Here is a 21461-nt window from a genome sequence, read left to right on the forward strand (position 1 = left end):
CCGAAGCAGGCTCCAGGCTCTGAGCAGTCAGCACAGAGCCCGACGTGGGGCTCGAACCCACGAACCGTGAGATCATGACCTAAGCGAAAGTCGGACGCTTAACCGACTAAGCCACCCAGGCGCCCCTTTAAGTTTTTTTTTGAGGGAGAGACAGACAGACAGACAGACAGACACACACACACACACACACACACACACACACACACACACACACAGAGTGTGAGTGGGGGAGGGGCAGAGAGAGAGGGAGACCTAGAGTCCCAAGCAGGCTCTAGGCTCCGAGCTGTCAGCACAGAGCCCGACGCGGGGGCTCGAACTCGCAAACCGTGAGATCATGACCTGAGCTGAAGTCACACATTTAACCCAACTGAGCCACCCAGGCACCCCTAAATATTTTAAATTCAAACAAATAATTTTTGAGGAGTCTGACCCACGGGTAATTTCTCCCTACTGGGTGTCTGGGATTTTCCTACAGCCTCCAAGCCAGGCCATTCCTTGCTACGATTCTCCTGGGATTGTGATGTGGGGCCAGAGGCTAGACGCCACATTCTTCTCATCTTTTCTGCACCATCCATAACTGTGGCAGTTAGTGGTTTCCAGTGTTTGTTTCTGTAAAGTGGAGTAAAATGTGGACACCATGAGCTGGCCTGAGCCTGGAGACCCTGGAGGTTTCGAGTGCCTTCGAGGGTGTTGCTCTTTTGCAGTCGACGCGCCTTCCTTTGATGGAATCGTTTTCTTCCTTTGTAGTTTGTCTTGACCGAACCTTTCATTTTCTTTCTTTCCTTCTTATTTTTTTTACAGATTTTATTTGTAAGTAATATCTCTACCCAGCATGGGGCTCGAACTCACGACCCTGAGATCAAGAGCCATGTGCCCTACCGACTGAGCTGGCCAGGCACCCCTGAACAGAGCTTTCTAAAGAGCATCATCTCGGAGAGGCATCGCCTTACCTTTTGTACTCCTTGTTTCAGTGGCTTATTGTGTAATAGTTAATTAATAACGCTAACGTCAATGACTACAGTCATTGTAAGCATTTAAGGAATGAGGCTGACTTGCACGTGTACAGTTCAGTGGACAGGACCCTTTGCAGGGGGCACTCTGGAGAGGAGCCTGTTGACCACAAATGCTGAGCACTTTCCGGTCATCCGTCAGAGCTCTTTCCAAGGGGGAATGAAGAATGTGTGTCACGTCAGCAAGTCAGGCGAGTAGAGGTGGGTTAGGATGGCTCCACTGTCTTTTTCTGATAGTGCTTCAGTCAGTTCATTATTCAGCAAGGAAGCCGGTCAGTCATTCAGTAGGTTAAGCCCACCCCCTGGTGAGCTGACCTTTGGCCGGACGGTCATTTGCTGGTGGCAAGCTGACTTTCCGGAGAATTAGCGGGTGCTGGGGCAGACATGAGGTCAGGCAGCCACTGGGCCACAGCGTACAGCTCACAAATGAAGACACAGGTGGCCTGGAGCTTGGCACGGAGTCCTGTGTGCCAGGGAGCGACTTGGGCCGGGGCCTGCCCGTGAGGCCGTCACACTGCAGGGGTTCGTCCTGAGGTGCCCATGGGAATTCCCGTCCACGCCACTGTGAGAGGCTGTAGGTGTCGTAGAGCAAGATTTGTGGTGCCCTGGCCAGACACTCCTCCATTTGAGCCCCTCTGGCCTCGTTGCCTCTTTTGTGGCCCCTAATTGAATGAGGGCTGCCTCTTACCACGCTGTTTGTGTTCCAGACGCTAGGAGATGAGTTCTCTCTGACCTTTTCATCCCTTCTAGTGCCTAGCAGGGCTTTACGCAACTACCACCAACCCTCCGTCTGCTCCTCCCCAGGGGATCGCTAGGGTTTATTCCTCTTGCGTAGTTGAACAGCAGCATCTCCTTTCCTCATTCTTTTAAGGAAGCTAAATGGCTAAATGTGCACTTTGTGCAGACGGTGTTCCGTGTGCTTGCGGTAGTAGATGCCGATGGCTTCTCAAGGTCGGGAAGCGTGACCTTCAGTGAGTCTTAATGTCAACATTAACGTTGACGATGCGCCCATGCCCCAAGGGAACGTCTGAGTGTTTCTGCTCCATCCTGGGAGGAAATGTGGTGGCAGCCGAGGGTGTCCCGTGTGACCTTCGGGGTGGCTCTCAAGCTTCCAAAGTGCTCAAGACAGTGTGGGGGCTCGGAACTTTTCCCAGGGCCTCGAAATTGTAAGTGTGGGGCGACTGGTCAAGTTCCCTTGCTTTCCAACGGGAGACTGGAATAGGCCAAAATGACGCATGTTTTTGATAAAAGCCTTTCTAGGAAGAGCTGTGCTTTTCCACAGAGGTTTGTTTCACACCATAGTGTGCAGCTATCTCACTGATGCACTCCTCCAGCGGCCAGGGCGCGGGGCGCTTGTGAGCAACGGCCGCCTCCCTTGGAAACGGATCCCGTCCATGTGGACACAGCTGCCGGCTAACACCCGCGCCCTGGCGGCCTTTTCCCCGGGAGCAGGTGCCGTGGGCCCACGACTCCTTCCTCCCCCTCATCCTGAAACAGCGCTGAGCCCAAACCAGGGGCTCTCAGGTCTTCAGGGTTGAGAGAAGAGAGCTGGCCGTTAGTATGCCGCCCAGTCAGGCTTGTAGAAATCTTTTTATTCGGCAATTCAGTGCCAGAACTTCACGCAGCGTTTAGATGGGGTGTGAGAGAGCAAGTTAGTTCTTTGATATTTTAGGACCAGAGTTCATAAATTGTGATCCCATATTATGTCAGCGGATAAGAATGAAGACTTGCTGAAACTGTGTTAACATATTCATAACCTAAGCCTTACCATTTTAACCATTGTTAGGTGTCCATTTTGGTGCAGTAAGTCCGTTCCAGCGTTGCGTAGCCACGCCTACCCCCGCACCCCCAGAACTAGGCCATCCTCCCAGCTGACACCCTGGCCCCAGGAAGCCCCGCCCAGCCCCCCCCGCCCCCGCCCCCCGCTCTGTCCGTGGAACTGTGAAGAGTGGCCCCAGCCCTCCCCTCCTCCCCTGTGGCCTGCACTGTGCTTCCTAAAGCATTTTCAGGGCAGCTCTGTCTGACAGATGAGATTACAAGTCTCCTTGAGAGTCTATGACAAAATTAAGTATTTTTCCAGTTGCAACATTGAAATTGAAGCCCAAGATTTAAAACAAGAAAACCATTTATTTCCTGGTGAAATCAGATGTGATCCTTTTAGTGAACATGAATCATTTGCTCTCCCCCACCCCCCTTGTCTTTCTGAGGAGTTCAGTCTCCTGTGTAATTCCTGTGGCATCTTTTAAAAATTTAATCTGTGGCTGCACTCCAGATATGCATCCTGTTTACACTCCCGCTGGGCCGTTTTGCCTTGCCTGCGGATGCCTTCCTGCCGGTGGTGGAGGGGGAAGAGGACACGGCCCCACGGGGCTTCCACTCTTTGCCAGGCATGAATGAAGCCAGAGGAAACTTAATAGTGTGACTATAGCCCCACTGTTTCCGCACGTGCTGTGTGGAATGCAAATTAGTGATCAGAACGGAGCAAGGGGTAATTCGGGAGAAAACTTGTATTTTTGCCAGGAGGAGTACTTACTCAAAATTCTTCCTGTTAGGATTGAACCCCTTTGGCTGCTTAGACTATAAAGTTCTGTTACCCACCGATGGTCACTTCACGCGGTCCTCAGGCTCGCTCGGCGGCGCCGACGCCTTCCTCGCGAAGCTGTGCTGCACGGAGGAGGTTTGCGCTCCCGCGTGGGCCCCCTGCCCACACTATGTCAGCAAGAAATGGGTTTCACTGATATATAACATCTTGACCCTGAACTCTGATTTTCTTATTTCAGATTGTTATTCTTGATAGATTTTAATCACTGTCACCAGAAAAACAGTCTGGATGCCGAGCGTACTCATAGAATTCAAGTCAGAAAGTGATTCCAGGGGCCGCAGTTGGTTAAGTGTCTGACTCTTGATTTTAGCTCAGTTCGGAGCCTTCTTGGGATTCTCTCTCTCTCTCTCTCTCTCTCTCTCTCTCTCTGTCTCTCTCTGCCCCTCCCCAGCCCCTCAAAAACAAAATTAAAAAGTCAGTCCAGATGATTTCAGACTCTGGGCTAGAATCAGGGCTCCTAGTTTGTTGTTTCTGCTTCCAAGGCCTCTGGGGTAGATCAGAGCAGCAGGGGAGGTGGTGGCGAGCAGCGCGACAGAGGGGGCTCAGAAGAGCCCCGGGCCTGCGAACGCCTGCCGTCGCGAGGAGACGACGGAAACGACCCTTGACCCAGCACCTCGGTGGGCTGCTTGGCTCCTTCCTGGGGCAGGGACGGCAGCAGGCGCCATGGGACAAGGTCGGGGCGGAGAGGGGTGGTTGGTGTGTCCGGTCCCCCGCCTCCATCTCGGCGCCCGGCCTCTGCAGCCGGCCTCGGGCTCCTCCACCAGTGAGCTCCGCGAGTGTGACCCCGTCGGGGCCTTTCCCCTCCTGGCCTCGGTTTCTCATTAGTAAAATCATCGTCAGAATACCAGCATCTCCATGTTAATTTCTGAACAGGAGAAGACACATAGAAAGTGTCCCAGAGCCACGGCTGACACGTGCTAGGCCAGCAGTAACCGGTCGGCACCATCGTTACGTTGCTGAAATGCTCATAATAATGATGGTGATTGTGCTTCTACTATTTATACAATTATATAAACACGATATTTATTATTATCAATAGGAAAATAAGTGTCTGTCTGAAGGCTTCTCCTTAAATTAACAAACACAAATACTACTGGGCTTCTTTTTCCAGAAAGCTAGGGATTAGACTATGGCCGATGCGGTGATCCAGTGAGGCCCGTAGGTTATCTTTCCATCCAGTCGTAGGTGCGGGCTCCTCTAGCAGGACGTGGACGCCTTGGAGGAGAAGCGTAAGGCAGGAACGAGTTCCTAAGCTGCAGGGTGACTTCCACTGAGCTGTTAATTTGAGGGAGAAATGTTTCCACGGTGGCTGCCTGGTGACGGGTGCTGGGCCGGTCCTTCCGTGTCTGCAGCACGGCCGGGCAGCCAGGGTCCGTCGCTCCTCGAGGGGACAGTCTCTCACGTCTCTTCCCACATCTCCGCAGAGGCTGTGGAGGCTGGGGTGTGGTGGCGGCTTGTGGGGCCAGGGCAGAAGACGCGGGGGGCGGGGGCGGCACGGGGGTCAGGCTCCTGGCGCAGACCGGCTTCTGGCTCGAGGGAAAGGTGCGCGATCCAGTGTGGGCGGTGCTGCGCTGGCGTGCGGTGTCGTCGTAGAAGGCGCACCTCCGGGCCCACCCTGGCCAGAGCCGAGTGTCATTACCACGGAGTGGGGACCCCACACCCCTGCTCCCTAGACTCTCCAGGCTGCTCAGGCTGGTGTCACGGCCCGCAGGAGCCTGGGAGCTGGGCTGCACGTCAGAGGCGCCCTCGTTTACGCGTGAGCACAGCGGGCCCCCCGGATGGTGCTGGCCCCGTGGGCGCGCACAGTCCCTGCCGCCGGACTGAGCTTTGCCCCTGTGTCGTAGTTCTGTTTCCTCCTCTGCTTTCCCCGCTTTTCCACGACCCCTTTGGAAAGCTGCCTTACGTGTTTTGTACTTTGAAAATTCCTGTGTTGTTTTGTTTTGTTTAGCTTATTTATTTTGAGATAGTGTGTGAGTGGGGGAGGGACGGGGTGGGGGAGAATCTCAAGCAGGCTTCGCACTGTTCGTGCAGGGCCTGACCAGGGGCTCCATCTCACGAACAGTGGTCATGACCTGAGCCAAAATCAAGAGTCAGACACTTAACCCACTGAGCCACCCGGGTGCCCAGCCGCCCTCTAAAACTTCCTGTTAATGGTGATTTCAGTGAATTCGTACTATTGAAAAGGCTCAGAAAGAGGCTTCTGCTCTGAGAGCAACGGTACTAACAGTCCGGGTCCTCGTTTTTAGCCTTTCCCACACTTGCTGTTACTTAACAAGTCATGATCCCTCTGACCGAGACTCAGAATTTCCAGGATAAGGGGTATTTCGGAATGGCGTGTAGGCCCTTTTGGGAGAGAGAGGGTGTTCCTTTGTAAATTAAGTTTTGAAGGGTATTTCTTCCAAGCAAAGGTAGTTTCATTTCTTCCTGATTTTAAAAACAGTAACTAGTACGTGGAAGCGCCAAGCTACACAGATGTGCGAATGCTTGTTAACATGCTGGTGGATGCCCGCCCGCCCGTGTATGTGTGTGAGCCGAAACCCGCATGTTCCACACGAAGGGCTCCTGCTTTCTCCCGCCCAACGGTGTCCGGGGCACGAGGGCCGAGGAAACGAGCTTAGCAGGTGTGCACGCACGCACGTGTGTCAGCACACCTAAGCCTTCCTCTCTTGGTGAACATTTAGATTGTCTTTAGATTTTGCTGAATAAACTTTATTGGACGTGTTTATGCACCGTTGCTCGCCTAAGCAGTGGACCTCTTGGCGTGCATTTCCAGAAGCGGGGTTATGGGATCTGGGGGCGCACCTGCTGAGAAGCTGGGCCAGACCCGCGACCCCCAGCAGCGTCTGAGGGTCCGTTGAGGAAGCCCGTCAGCTAGGGGAGGCGCCCCTCGCCCTGTGCAGCCTGTCACTTCTTGCAGCTGGGGGAGCGGAGTCTGTGCTCCTTCTGACCATTTGTCTGATTCAGCTCCTCGTAACGCTTCCCCAGGACGTGAATAACTGGACTGCTTCCACGTACTCAGGGGAAGCTGAAAGCCTCTCTGCGGCATGAATAAAGGCACCTAGTGAATCAGGCAGCTTTCCTCCAAGAGCCACAGGCGGAGGGCTTTCCCCGGGCGTGGGCTCCTGTGCAGACCTGGCGCGGGGCAGAGCGTGGCGTGTCGGGTTCCGTTGGAAGGCCTGGCTCTCCGGGACGGCAGGAGGGGGCTGGAGGCTGCCCAGCGGATGACTGCACAATGATGACAGCCGGGAAGGCAGCCTGGTGGAGGGCGTGCGGGGAGACGGGGTCATGTGGTCCTGACGGGGTTATGTGGTCCGGGGCACAGGCCTGGGGGTGGGGGGCGGATAACGGGCCCCAGGCAGACGGAGGAAGGTGGGGAAGATTCCCCTCCATCTGGTGAGAGGAAGGAGTGGGTTGGACGCACACGGGGCGATTAGTCGTTCGCAAAGGACTTTCTTGGATTTGGAGCCGAGTGACGCGGAAGGCGGTGGAGTCTCACGTCCTGGAGTGTGTACAAGCCCTTCCGATTTCTTCAAAACGGTGTTCTGCTTGGAAACTTCGCTTGGCAGATCTTTAGTCCGGGGCCGCTGTTGTGTGCCGTTCACAGTGATGTCTTTCCGATTTGCTGCATCTGGGCTGCGTGACCAGGTTAGGAAAGGGAGAGAATGTGAATATAAAAACGGTTTTAGTGGACAGACCTGGTGTTGGAAGAAGCCCAGCTCGATTTCAGGGAGGCTGTTTGAGGCCCCCAGCCTCGTGCTCTGTGACTGACATAGGAGGGAAGGTAGTGTCTCCCGCCAAGGACTCCTGAAGGCTGACCGGCGCTGCCTGTGCCCGAGGCCGAGCTGCTACCGCACCGGGCAGGCAGCAGGCTTGGACCTTCCCCCCCTTTCTGTTGGCGTGAGGACCGGCGAGTGACGTAAGCAGCAAACCCACAGACGCTCATGTGAAGAGAGGTGAGGGTGCGCTGCTCCTCAGGAACGTGGGAGGGAAGGGGGCAGCTTCAGCCCCGGCAACTCTCGCGCGTCCTGAGTTACGGCTTTGAAGCCCCAGAGTCTGACCAGACATCGGGACGTGACTGGTTTCAGCCACAGCAGATTCCTTCTCGACAGACGTTTCTTTTAGCGAGTAGTCACAGGTGATTTTCTTTTCTAAGTTTTTAGACGTTTCCCTGGGATTGTGGGCCAGCCACGTTCATTCATCCAGCCACGGCCTACCTCCTGCTGTGCGGTGATGGGCCCCGGCGAGTCTGGACTGTCCGTACCCCGGAGCCCTGGGGACACAGCAGGGTCAGCGCTGTTGGGGACAGAGGAGGGAAGCCCCTGTCTCAGTTCTCGGGAGGGTGCGAGGGAGGGCTGTGGGTTCACCCCTGCCCCAGAAGCAGGCTGGGCCGGGGTGCTCGCGGCCGCTGGCCCCTGGCCACTTGGTGTGGACCGCGTGGCATACGGCCAGGGCCGGACTGGGGCAGATGTGGCAGGGAAACCGTAGAGACCCAGGCAGGAACTGAGCTCGGAACCTCTTTGTGGGACAGCGTTCTTTGTTTACCACGGACTTCACAAGGAAAGGGCAGAGTGCTGGGCAACGCCCGCTGGTCCAGACTGCAGAATTTTCTAGGAACAGTTCTGATTTCTGTGGTGTTTCTCCTTCTTCTCCTCAGCCACCTGACAGCGGGCCGCCGCCACTGCCGACGTCCTCTCTTCCAGAAGGCTATTACGAGGAGGCCGTGCCCCTGAGCCCTGGGAAAGCCCCGGAGTACATCACGTCAAGTGAGTGTCAGGTCGGCCTGGCGCTCGCCGGCCTTGCCGTCTGCGGGACTGCGGAGAGCGTGGCCCGTTGTCTGGGAAGGAAGGGGCAGGGGGGCTTACGGAGCACTGGCGGTGCGGGGCTAGGTCACTCTTGTCCCCGAAGAGGTAAATACAGGAAGGCCTTTGAGGCCTGCAGTGCCTCGCTGGGGCCTTTGGTAACTGACGCGGCATCATCTTGTTCTGACTCGTGCACTGAAGCCCTGTTGCTGTGAGGCCCTGGGTCTCAATGGGATGTGTCCCCTTCGGTCACAGGCAGGGACTCTGGCGCGTTTGCGGTGTCCCTCGAGGCGTGTGGCTGGGAGAGCCCGGGCACGGAACCGGTGGGCATCCCAGTCACAGGCCTTTCTTCACATCTGTTTCTTCTTCCTTTCATACAGGTTTTTCTAGAAAATGCTTGCCTAGGTCGGAGCTGGCCTGGCGAAGCTCTGGTCTGGCGCCTGCTTGGGTAGCGCTCAGAGGCACCTCTGTTGGGACCCAGCCCCCATGTTCACACCGAAATCCTTTTTCTCAGCACCTCTGGACTTTCTTTGGTCTCAGGTCACTGCCTTCATCTCTCCCCTCGATACCTGATCGGGCAGGGAGCCGTCGTCCCCGAGTGAAGTGCAGGGACGGCATCCGGCTTGTATGGATGAGGGAGCCGTGCTTTTCTTAGACACAGGAGACTGGCAGTCAGAAGGATTTGCTCATTTTTGGTCTCCAGGCTTCCAGCGCATTCATATTCATGGCGCAAGGTCCTCCTTCCATCTGCCTTATCAGGAAAATGTGCGCCTTCTCCCAGGCTGTCTAACCATCCCCGAGGTCTCTGACATCCCTGTCCCCTGGCAGCGGGCAGGCGGAGGCGCTGCCTCAGAGCAGAATCTCCCTGGATCATTACAGGAGGGCCTTTTCCTGGTACGTCTTCCAGATGGGGGAGCCCCGTGAGCAGGCGTGGGGGCCCCTTGAGGGCAGGGCGCCTGTTTGCTTGGCTTCCGGAGCAGGTACACGCTGGGGGAGAAAGGGACAATTCAGGGACAGAGATTGGGCCCTATCGGGCTCTGAGGTCTCTAAGTCAAGTGTTTTAATGTCTCTTTTATGTAAAAAGTACTCATGGAAAATCCATTCAGGTAATATCTAAGCATCCATGATCTCAGAAATCAGGGACCAATCAGAAAACATGTAAACAGCCCGGTGGGGTTCAGAAGTTCCTCGGAGTCCTTGCTCTGTCACCGCACTGAGCACAAGAAGACAGGGTTTCCCACGAGGGCGTGGCCCGGCGCTTGGAGCGGTCGGGTTCTAGTTTCTCCTCCCTTCCCGTCCCTGTCCCTGTCCCTGTTCCTTCCCGTCCCACCAACGTACCTTCGGGGCTAGAACCTGGTAGTTGTCTTGTTTGACGTCGGGGGCCTGGGGCACTTTGCAGTGTGAGGAGCTCCCCGTCAGCGAGGTGTCCTGGCCTGTTGTTCAGAGAAGCCATCCCGTAGTTGCAGGCCATGGGCACCTTTTGTTGAGCTCGTTCTAGAAGCAAGGGTAGCGGGACGCACACGCGGGGCGGCGGGGCTAGCACACCGTGGCTCCCTCCGCCCCATGTCTGCGGCTGTACAGCTGGCAGTGAGGACCTCGCCTCCCCTCCCGAGGGACCGGGCAGCAGGCTGGCTTCCAGATGGTTCTATAGGGACTCGGCGACGGCTTTGTGGAACCCCGGGTCAGGTGTGGGGCTAGCAGAGAAGCAGGCCATTGTGGGTGTCGTGGAACAAAGTCTGAGAAGGGAAGGAGCCTTAGGCAGCCGTGGGAAGTGGCAGAGAGGCTCGTGGGGCAGGGCTGCCGGGGAGAAACGCTGCGGAACCAGAGGGAAGGGGGAGGGCAGGCTGGGACATGCCTCTGCAGACCCGCACATGCCTGGCCAGGCCTCCGACGATGAGGGACAGGGCCCGCATGAGCTGCAGGGGCCTCGGGCCCAGCAGAGGGCCAGCCGCTGCCTTCTGGACCGGTCACGGATCTCTCCTGGGGCCAGAGCCAGCCAAGAAGGGCTTTGGGCCGACGGCATTCCAGCCTTGCTCTGTTGGTACAGTGCAAAGCCACCGTTTCTCTGGAGTCCTTTGGGCACCCAGCGCACCGCTCTGAACCACACTGGATTTCCGGGTAGGGACAGAGCAAGGTCAGTGCACGTTAACAGGACCCAACTATCGCCTCATCACAGAAAGCCCCCTGCCCCCCCCCCCCCCCGGAGGCAGGGTCCCTTTTTCTCCCCGCAGGGTCTTACTTTCCCCTTTGGGAGCCTGTAACCTGAAGGTTGAGGTCCCCGAGCACCTGCCACCGCAGTTTCTGCTGCTAGATGGCAGGGGAGGGGGGAGGGGAGAGAAGTGCTTAACACACACAGGTCTCAGAGTCAGGGTGAGAAAGGTCATGCATAACTAGCCCCATCCTCATTTCTACATCCGGTCAATGGTCATACTCGGTTTTATAACTTCTTTCCTGTTCCTGTCGGCTTCGGCAAGCACCTTGGTCGATCACCCAGTAAGATGACTCCCCTTTCCTTCCCTAAGCGTCTGGGCTGCACTGAACAGTTCACTTACGGGGTGCGGGAGTGCTGAGGGCCACCCCAGGGACCTGTCCTCCCCCCCACACTGGTGTGGCCGTGACCAGTTACCCCGGCCGCTGGAGTAACCCCCGCTCTGTTGTCTGTACTTCTGGGTTAATGAAGCAATTGCTGTGCCCTTTGGAGGGAGCATTCTGCCCTTAGAAACTAGGACCTGTGGGCCAGCAGAGCCAACACTGCAGGGAAGGGAGGCCAGGGCACAGCGCACACGGCTAGAAAGTGTTCTGGAAGGCGCCTCCAGGGGTGGCCAGTCAAGCTGGTCCCGGGACTGGAGATTCAGAAGGCATCCCGCGGGCCTGTTGGGTCACCTGCTTCAGGTGATGGGGACATGGCATCACCAGTGACTCTCACGAGCACGACCCGTAGCCCGAACTGCATCTGCGGTCACACGAGTTCTCTGGGCAGAAGCCACGCTGCGGGGTCCGTGCTGGGACCTGGGTGTCTGTAAGACCGCGGGCGGGGCTTGCGGCAGGAGCGCTGTGGGGGGAGAGCAGATGTTCTTCCACGATCCCTTCCGCTGAGAATGCACCGCTGCCCCTCCCGTGGAGGACGTGGTGCAGTTACAGGCGCCTGGCGGAGGCCGCAGGGCCCTCATGAGAGCCAGGAGTCAGACTGATCCTGCAAGTCTGTCCCCGTACCACGGTCACTCGTACGTTCCCGTCTGTGTGTGGGGTGCCCCCTGGTGCTGACCCTTGTCCCCACCACACAGGCCGGGAATGCGGGAAGCCGGCCCCAGCCTGGCCGAGCGGCAGCAGTTGCCGCGATCTTGTAGGGGTTTGGGGTTCAGATCTACATTTCATATCATTGTCAATCCCTGGTCACCCTCCCCCTGTCCTCCCACTCCCCAAGGGCAGTTGGTTGAAATGTTAGCTCTGATTTCGCGGGCTCTGGGTGTATGTCTACGGTACACGTTTTAGCGTTTGTGGTTGAAAGTAATCGCCCATCGGAGTGTTCTTTAGTTCGGTCAGACCCACCGCGGGCCTAGCGTCTGGCGCGGGGAGCGTTTCCTAACCAGCAGCATTAGGCACACACAGGCCCCCGGGTCTCTGGCGGGCCCTCTGGTCCACCTCCTCACTCTACAAGAAGTGTAGACATGTACATGGGACGCCAGGACACCAGGGGCTGGTGGCCTCTAATCCGCACCCCCTCCGACTTTGCCCGGATGAAACCCCCCATCCATGTCCGATAACAGCCGTGCTGCTCCCATCCAGGTCTGAAGGCCGGCGGTCATTCTTTCCCCCTCCTCCCCGGTCCTGGGTCCTCCTTAACTTCTCACAAAGCCCTCATTGCTTCCTAATGTAGCCCAACCCTGGCCCCCAGGCAGTGAGCTCCCTGACGTTCCTGCTGGAGCCGCCGGGAGGTGCAGGGAGTGCGGAGGTAACGGACATTCTGCTCGCGCTGGGGAGGTTCGCAGAGATGGACTTTCCTTCGGGCTCAGACTGGGATCAGTACCCCCGACGGCTCTGTGCTTCCTTCTAAGTTGGCTGACGTTCTTCTAAAAAGGAATGTGCTGGTTCTCTCTCAGAAGGGGTGGGGGGGCAGTGAACCTGCTGCCTTTCTCAGAGGGGACCTCGGCCCTCCCCAGGACAGAGAGGGCGACGAGGGGCCCTGTTGGCCATCTTCCTCGGGGCGGGGGGGGTGTCGCTCCAGGATCCCCGTGGATGCCTGAAGCTGCAGACAGTACCTGACCCTGTAGATGCTGTTTCTTCCTATACACGTACTTGTGATAAAGTTTAATTGATAAGTTAGGTAGCAGATGAACAACAGTGATGAAAGTTGAATGAATGTGGTCTCTCTCTCTCTCTCTCAACATCTTACTGTCTTGCACTCACCCTTCTTGCGATGCTCTGAGATGATAACATGCTCACGGGCATAGACGAAGGAGGTGAGTCACGGGTGAGACGAAGGAAGTGGGTGCAGGATGCAGCGCTAGGCTGCTGCTGACCTGACCACGCGTCAGGAGGAGCATCATCTGCTTCCGGATCACACTGACTGTGGGTCAGGAGGGACCCCTGTACTGAGGTGCACCCATCTTGAGGGCCCGGGCCGAGAGGCCCTTTGTGGATGTGAAGGAGGCCTGGTTTTTTGCGGCTGGCCCCGTGGAGGTAGAGCTGGCCTTGAACACCGTGGGGATGGGGCACTGACTTTTTTTTTAAATGTTTTTATTTCTGAGAGATAGATTGAGAGAGAGAGACAATGTGAGCAGGGGAGGGTCAGAGTGAGAGGGAGATACAGAATCGGAAGCAGGCTCCAGGCTCTGAGCTGTCAGCACAGAGCCTGACGTGGGGCTCGAACCCACGGACTGTGAGATCATGACCTGAGCCGAAGTCAGACGCCTAACCGACTGAACCACCCAGGCGCGGGGCACTGACTTTTGACTCTGCAGAATCTTAGCTACTCTGGCCTACCGTTGGAGGCCTCGCCGATAGTTAACACAAATAATCACATTGCGTATGTCACGTGTGTCACAGAACTGTATTCTCACAATAACATAAACCAGAGAAACAAACATATCATTAAGAAAATCATAAGGAAGAGAAAATATGTTTACAGGACCGTCCTGTGTTTATTGAAAAAATCCGCTTCTGAATGTCCTGGTGCAGTGCAAACAGTGTTCAAGGGTGAACTGTACAAATACGGAGAGTAACGCCTGGCACATAGTAAGCCCTCAGTAAGTGCTTGCTGCGTGAATGAAATCAAAGGTCTCTCCTGCTTGTACGTATTCATTAATGCTGTTGCTCATTTGTTCATTAAATGTTTCCTGGATTCACTGTTCTAGGAAACGAGCTAAGCAGGGAGGGACTCGTGGGCCGTCAGACTGTCGTGAGCATGACCTTTCTGTGCATCGTCCATCCGAGGAGGGCGCCTCTGTGTGCACTGGGTCTCTCTCTCCAAGTCTGGCCACCCGCCCCCTACCTTCAGTGTCTCGCCCCGCCACTCCCTGCCACGTGGGCTATGCCCTAGCCGTGCTAAACTTTTTAAAACCCTCTCATTGTAAAACATTGTATGTTTACCAAAAAGTACTCAAAATACGCATATGGACTTACAGATTTTTAATGCAGAATATCTGCGTAAGCACCGCCAGGTCACAAGTAGGACACGTCAGCCCTGGGAGCCCCCCATGTACCCCTTCCTCATCCCAGCCCCCTCCCTGCAAATGGAACCCCTAACTTGGCCTCTGTGGCTAGCATGTAGGTGCTCCTGGAAAATGAAGAGATCCACTCTGATTTTTTTCAGTGCTGTCGCTCACTGCGTTCCTTCTAGACTCTTCTGTGTGGTTGGCAATGACTCGTAAAGTACCTTTATTGTTCCTGCCCCACGTGTGCTGACCCCACGGCCTGTCCCCCACGGCCTGCCCCGCTCAGCCTGGCGCGCGTCAGTTCCTCCCGCACAGGCTGGATGGCTTCTCCGGCAGTGGAAACGTCCCCTGTCTGGGCTCTCCGGCGCCACCTCCGCTTCGCCACACATGAGAGCTGGGCGCTGGAGAGGGGGTTGGTGCCCCCGAGGACCTGACAGCTAATTCTGTGTAACTTGACGTAGAAGTGAATTTAAGTAGCTGCTGTGGCCACCATGTTCAACAGGGTGGCGCGTGGACATGCACCCGGGGAGGGAGCCCGACCACGGGGCAGAGGGTGTCAGCGCACCGGCTGGAGTGGACGGTTCTCCCTCATTCTCCTTCCGCGCCAGTCCAGGCCTGGAGTGCCCCTGTGCCCGGTCCCCTGGGCACGTCCTCACGGGCACTGACGCAGCTGTGTCCAGGCCGCCGCCCCTGCCCCCGACCGCACCCCCTGGGCCCTTGCTGGACACCCTTCCCTCACTGCTTTGTCCCAATCGAACCCCCAGCCAGCCAGCCTGTCCCCGCCCGTAGTCCGATTCTCTGTGATGACCTTAAAATGCAGGCATGCCCACGGAGTACAGGTCGTAATCCGGTCCCAGCGAGTGAAAGGGTGAATTCCGTTGTGTATGTAGTCGCTGTCGCGCCGTCTGCTGACCCGCTCAGCCGGCCGCTTCGGCCCTAGTGTGTCGTCCTGAGTCCCGCGTCGTGTAGGTATCCCTCCGTCTCTCAGACGCGCCCTGAGAAGTGAAGGTGCCCCAGATGTGCTGGGGCTGCAGGAGCGCAGGACGGAGCCGACGCTGTCCCGCAGGGCGGGAGCTAGTGACACGGACGGCCCCTAGCGCTTGTTAGACCGCGCCAGCTGCCCGTCCGAGGGCTTCGCAGGCATAACAGTTCCTCCCGCGGGCCCCCTCCTGCAGACCGTGGTTCCTTACCCCGGGCCAGGTGCCTTGTCCTTGTCCGGGGGGGGGGGAGGGGGCGGTCCCACCCTGCAGGGTGGTGTCCCTCCCCCCCGGGGGGCTCACTGCCTGATGCCGCGCCCGACAAAACGCAGGGCAACACCGTACAGGCTGAGCGGGGGTGTGGAAGCAGACACGGGGGGCGTTCCGCCCAGCGCCTCAGCCCCAGCCGCCAGGGCAAGCCCCGGACGCTGTCTCCTCACCGCGCCGGCGGCGGGAAGTCCAAGTGCAGGCTGCCCGCCGGTCGGGTCGTGGCGAGGGCCTCATGCTGGCTCCCAGACGGCCGCCTTCTCCGCCTGTCCTCATGGTGGACAGAGACCCAGGCCCCCGTCTGCCTCTCCCTGTAGAGACATCGGTCCTACCAAGCTAGGACCCCACTCACAGAACTTCGCTCAGCTATAATTACCTTCTAGAAGCCCTGTCTCCAAACACAGCCTCACCGGGGCGAGAGCTTCAGCATGTGAGTTAGGGAGGACCAGCTTTGGTGATTCAAGGAGGATGTAGTGGAGGGGGTGCCGGTAAATTAAATCATGAAAGGCGAGAATGTTGATTCAGGCAGAAGCAGGACGTGGAGTGGGATGCGCAGGAAGTGAGGCCGCAGAGCTCTGGTCGTGAGGCAGAACATGCTGCGTTCGGGAAGCCGGACACGATCAGATGTTAGGCGTTACCACCTTGCGGAGCGAGAGGGCGTGCGGGTCCCTCGAGGCCCGAGGAGGACTCGAGGGGAGTGGTGGCCTCGGCTTGGATCTGGAAGGTTAGTGAGGGCGTGGGTGTGGCGACGCACAGACGCCGTCGGCCTCGGAGCACCTTGGCTTAGCGGTGCGGTAGGGGAGAGCGCCTCCGCGGCTCGTGGGACACACTGCTGAATGGGGTCCCGCTCGCCCGTCAGCGTGTGGCCAGGGCCTGTCGCCGTGGGGTCTGCAGGCGGCCCGTTCCTCGCCGGACAGTCTAGGGCTGCTTCCCGCGGGTAGAGACTTCTAAGGCACTTGAGTTAGTGTCCGCTGGCTGTCTTGTTGATTTGTTCCCTGTTTTTACTGATCACCTTTCCGCAGCCACAGAACCCGGGCCCCTCCGCATTTACTGGTTCAATAGACGTGCTCCTGAGCCCAGAGGCAGCTTCTAGACAATAATAAGCCTTTTGTAGGCAGGCCCTTTACTTTCCTTCTTTCCTCACTTTGGCAGATTACGACTCGGACGCCATGAGTAGCTCCTACGAGTCGTACGACGAAGAGGAGGAAGACGGGAAGGGCAAGAAGACGCGGCACCAGTGGCCGTCCGAGGAGGCCTCCATGGACCTGGTGAAGGACGCCCGGATCTGTGCCTTCCTGCTGAGGAAGAAGCGCTTCGGGCAGTGGAGCAAGCTGCTGTGTGTCGTCAAGGACACCAAACTGCTGGTAACGCGTCGCGGGCGGCTCGTGCAGGCCGGTGGGATTTGGTGGCCGTCAGCTCAACGGGACTGACGCCGGGCAGCGCTGATGGCAGCTGCAGGGAAGCGGCCGCCGTGGGGCGGGTGCGCGTGCAGGAGTCGGGCGCTGGGCAGCAGGCGCGGGCCAGAGTCCCCGAGCCTGGAATGGCTTTGCTTCTGCGTCCTGCAGCCGCCAGCGGGCAGTCACTCCGCCCCGGGCCAGTGTCCACGGCGTGTCGCCTGAAACACACAGGCTTTAACTTGCCGGACGGCCAAGATGGGCTTTCTCGTTGGTAATGAGTCAGTGAATTCCCCAGAGCCAGGTCATCGAGCGGGGCGGGCGGGCCACCACGCCCCGTGGGGAGAGTGCCCAGGAAAGGAAATCCTTCTGGAAGGCTAAAGGCAGATGCTTTTTCGTTGTTGTTGTTTAATCTGAGGGGCTGAAGAGGAAGACAGGCTGGGAAACAGGGAAGCCGGGGACAGGGACACGTGGGCCTCCCGCTGCAGCGTCCTTCCCACAGGGACCCCGCGGACGGAGCCAGAGCCCCGGAGAGCATGGGACACCCCTCCCTCCTCCGCCTGTCCCCCCAGCTGTGTGGACAGCGGGGCTGCTTATCGGATTTGTGAATTTTAGAGTGTGTTTTTGCATTTGGCTTTTCCTTCTACTTAACCTTGGGGGAAAAGGTCACCCAGAATTCTCGTATTAAAACAGAACACAGGAAAATTTATGATTGTGCGTGTCACTCTTCAATGGAGGGGGCACCCCTGTTCTTTATGGTTTCATCTGTGAATGCTGGGAAGGCTTTTTCACTAGATTCTGAAGGCGTTGTGTATTTTTAAATCAACGGTTAAATTTTTTTTTTAAACAGCGAGAATACATATTTTTTCCACATGTGTGGCCTGACTTTTCTCCCAAATGTAGAATATGCCAAAAGTGATGCCATGGGGGGGATTTTGAAGTAAAGAATGAAGAAAAAAAACCAGATTAAAAAAATTACTATGCTCCTTATTTACAATCTGACGTACCGGCTGCAAGATGTGGATGTGTTACAGACATGCTTCAACGACGTGCGGTGGGCTCGTGGGTGAGAGGGGTTCGACCCGGGAGCGGGAGGCAGGTGGCTGTGAGGCGGGCTCAGCAGTCAGGGAGCACGGACCTCGGGGAGTCCAACCCCGAGGACTCCGGCCTGCACGTTAACATAGGGCTGGTGACGCATCTATTTCGAGACAGTTCAGTCAAGGAAAAATACAGGCAGTCACACTTCCTGTCGAGCCCCGTCCACTGTACCGTTGATTTCCTTTCCTCTGTTCTTCATTTTCTTTCTTGTGCTGCCTGAGAAAACGAGAAACTGCCGAACAGTGAATATTCATAGCAACCGGGCTTCACTGGTTTTGGTGTATTTGTTTTCCTTCCTTTCCTGACGAGGGTGACCATCAGTGGGAGTTTTGTAGGAGGTGGGTATGTTCCATACCTATGGCACTCAAGAGCCAAGGTTCTAGAACTGCAAAGGAGGAGGGGACTCCGGAAGCCAGTTCTGAAAATAGGTGTCCGTTCCTCCAGTCCCTCCAGAGCAGACGGTGTGCGGTGGAGAAACACGGCTTCCACACTCATGCCGTTTGGGGCTATGGCCTGCCGCGTTGCGGGGGTCTGACATTATTGGCAAGCTACATAGCCAGGGGAGGCTCAGTTTCCCAGTCTGCAAAATGGACAGCTGTGGCCAGCAAATGAGATTCTGGAATGCCTCATGTGATGCTGACTTGGTGGGCAGGTGTTACAGTTACTAATGATTTAGTAACTCAATAAAATAATGATAATTGCAGCGATAGTTCGTTTTACAAACGAAACAGGCTCAGAGAGCTTGAGAGACTTCCCGGGAGCCAGATTTAATTAGTGACAGAGCAGGACTCAGTGCCTGAACCCCCGGACCATCTATTTCCATGAGGATGTGTACATTGGGTCCCAAGTAATGCAATTAGACCCAAGGCGGGAGGGGAAACGTTTGGACAAGATTTTTTTGGAAAAAGAAATTTTTTTTAATGTTTATTATTGAGAGACAGAGAAAGAGACAGAGCAGGAGTGGGGAAGGGGCAGAGAGAGGGAGAGGGAGACACAGAATCTGAAGCAGGCTCCAGGCTCTGAGCTGTCAGCGCAGAGCCCGACGCGGGGCTTGAACCCACGAACTGTGAGATCATGACCTGAGCCGAAGTCGGATGCTTAACCGACTGAGCCCCTAGGCACCCCAGACAAGGTTTGATTCTAGGTTTTAACAGATCCAGATTTAACACCAGTGATGGGAACTAAGTCTGTGTGTTCCCCACGGCCCTGAAATCTTTAGAGTGGACGCCTGCTGTGTAGATGGAGCCGCGTGAATTTTGGATCCTGTACTCAGCCAGGAAGCAAACCTTCACAGACATGTTGTGTAGGGCACGTTGATGCATGTGCCCTTAAAGAAGTCATTCACCTGTCTTTCAGAAAGGGGATAGGAGGAGACAGGCAGATACCCAGTGAGGTAGGTGGTAGAATAAGGTGTCCAGATTACCGTGGGTCCCCGTCAGGGCTGTGCCTTTCGGCAAACCTAGAATAAGACGTTCCTGTCCCTTAAGGAGAACGCTCCACTGGTCCGGGCTGCCCATCAGAGGAGGGAGTTTCTGTTTCCCACTGAGTTGTGCCATTGACACTTGGTAAACTTTGCTGAACTACCGAGCGGATGCGTGTTCCTGTACGTGGGGGTGCCGTGCCACGTGCAGTGGGCCCCGCGTGGCTGATGCGTGTGCGTCTGCAGAGCCAGCCCCCCGAGCCTCGGCGCCGCCCGCGTGTCGTCCGCACTTCCGCGCGCCCTGCCCCCTCTAACCGCGCTCTCTCATGTTGAACACAGTGCTATAAGAGCTCCAAGGACCAGCAGCCTCAGATGGAGCTGGCGCTCCCGGGCTGCAGCGTCACGTACGTCCCGAAGGACAGCAAGAAGAAGAAGCACGAGCTGAAGATCACCCAGCAGGGCGCCGACCCACTGGTGCTCGCGGTGCAGAGCAGGGAGCAGGCCGAGCAGTGGCTGAAGGTGAGGCACGCCCGTTCCCAGGCCGGTGTTGGAGTCCTGTTCTTTAAGATGGGTTTAGTTAGAGAGAGAGTGTGTGAGTGCTAGCGAGGGGTGGGGGTGGGGGCAGAGAGAGAGAGTGCGTGAGTGCTAGCGGGGGGCGGGGGTGGGGGCAGAGAGAGAGAGAATCCCAGGCAGGCACAGAGCCCGACGCGGGGCTCGATCTCACCAACCGTGAGAGCGTGACCTGAGCCGAAGTCAGATGCCTAACTGACGGGGCCACGCCGGTGCCCCCACCTGATTTTGTTTTTTAACGGGTCTGGATGTGGACTCTTTTCTATTTATTCTACTTGGAGTTCCCTGGGCTTCTAACTCTGTGGATTGCGATCTTTCTAAGTTTTGGAAAAGCATTTTCATCCATGTCTCTTAAAAGTGTAACTTTGTCCCATTCTCTTCTCCCCTCCAGCTCTGTTTAAATACACATCAGGTGTTGGGGCGCCTGGGTGGCTTAGTCGGTTAAGCGCCCGACTTTCGCTTAGGTCATGATCTCGCGGTTTGTGGGTTCGAGCCCCGCATCGGGCTCTGTGCTCACTGCCAGCTCAGAGCCTGGAGCCTGTTTCACAGTCTGTGACTCCCTCTCTCTCTGACCCTCCCCTGCTCACGCTGTCTCTCTCTCTCTCCTAGAAATAAAAAAAAAAAAAAAAAAATTAAAAAAAAAATAAAATAAATACACATCAGGTGTTTTAACTGTATTCTGCTATCTTCTCTCTGTATCTTACTACTGTCCCCTCCCCCCACTTCAGTGGTCAATGTTTCTTGTCGCTTTCCAGCTCACTGTTTCTCTGTTTAGCTGTGTCAGAGCTGCTGTTAAATGTGTCCCCGTTTACTGGGTTCTGAGTGTTGGTTATAGAATCTAGAATTTCTAGTTGTTTCTTTTATCGCTCTGGAAATACCACTTTCTGCAGTTCTAAACTTCCCGTGGAAATGTTCGTCATTTATTTCCGTCACAAGCAGGTAACGGGCCTGGTTAGACGGGTTTGGGTGGCGGGCGGGCCAGGCTCTACCGTCGGGACACTTGCTTGTTCGTGTCGTTTGGGCTCTGCCTGCGCGCCGGGGCATCCGATGATGTGGGGAAAACAATTAATTCGATAATTTTTTATAACAGCCTTACTGAAGCATAATTCACACGTGGTGCAGTTCACCCTTTCAGAGCACGGCGCAGCGGCCGTTAGTCTATTCGCCAGGATCTAATTTCTGGACGTTTTCATCTCCCCCAAGAGAAGCACTCTTCTCCCAGCATGAGCAGCCCTGGCCCCGCCCCCAGCCTCAGCCCCGGCCCCTGGCCGCCCCTGCTTTGTTTTCTGTCTGCAGAGATTTGCCCGCGTTCATCCTTTCATGTAAACATGCTCGTATGGCCCGCATCCTTCCGTGACTGGCTGCTTTTGCGTCACGTCACCAGGGTTCATCTGTGTCATCAGATGCAGCTCCCCCGCGACTTCCCAGTGCTCTTGTAGCGCATCTGGGAACCTGGGGCTCGTTCCGAGGTGCTAGAGGTGCACCAATGTCGTCTTCTGATGGCTTTAGCGTGTCAGGCCTTAAACTTCGCCTGGGATCCACTTTGATTTACTCTTCCATGTCGTACTGAGCCGGGGGACCGAGTTCATGCTCTTGTATGCTGGTATCCAGCCGGCCCCCCAGAAATAATTTACCTGGTGCCAGCACGCTTTCCTGCGTCAGCGAGCATC

General features: G+C 56.5%; 1 protein-coding gene across 2 annotated transcripts in view; it reads left to right on the forward strand.

The window, feature by feature from the left end:
- AFAP1 (actin filament associated protein 1) overlaps positions 1–21461 on the forward strand; it is a 134962-nt gene that overhangs the window by 62470 nt on the left and 51031 nt on the right. For both annotated transcript variants that reach the window (XM_039232087.1, XM_039232086.1), the window contains exons 4-6: positions 8267–8375; positions 16462–16673; positions 19561–19740. In XM_039232087.1, coding sequence (XP_039088018.1) covers positions 8267–8375; positions 16462–16673; positions 19561–19740 — 501 coding nt within the window. The remainder of the gene's footprint in view (positions 1–8266; positions 8376–16461; positions 16674–19560; positions 19741–21461) is intronic.

The sequence above is a fragment of the Hyaena hyaena genome, unplaced genomic scaffold (genome assembly GCF_003009895.1).
Source record: "Hyaena hyaena isolate Hyena2069 unplaced genomic scaffold, ASM300989v1 scaffold_63, whole genome shotgun sequence".
Classification (NCBI taxonomy): domain Eukaryota; kingdom Metazoa; phylum Chordata; class Mammalia; order Carnivora; family Hyaenidae; genus Hyaena; species Hyaena hyaena.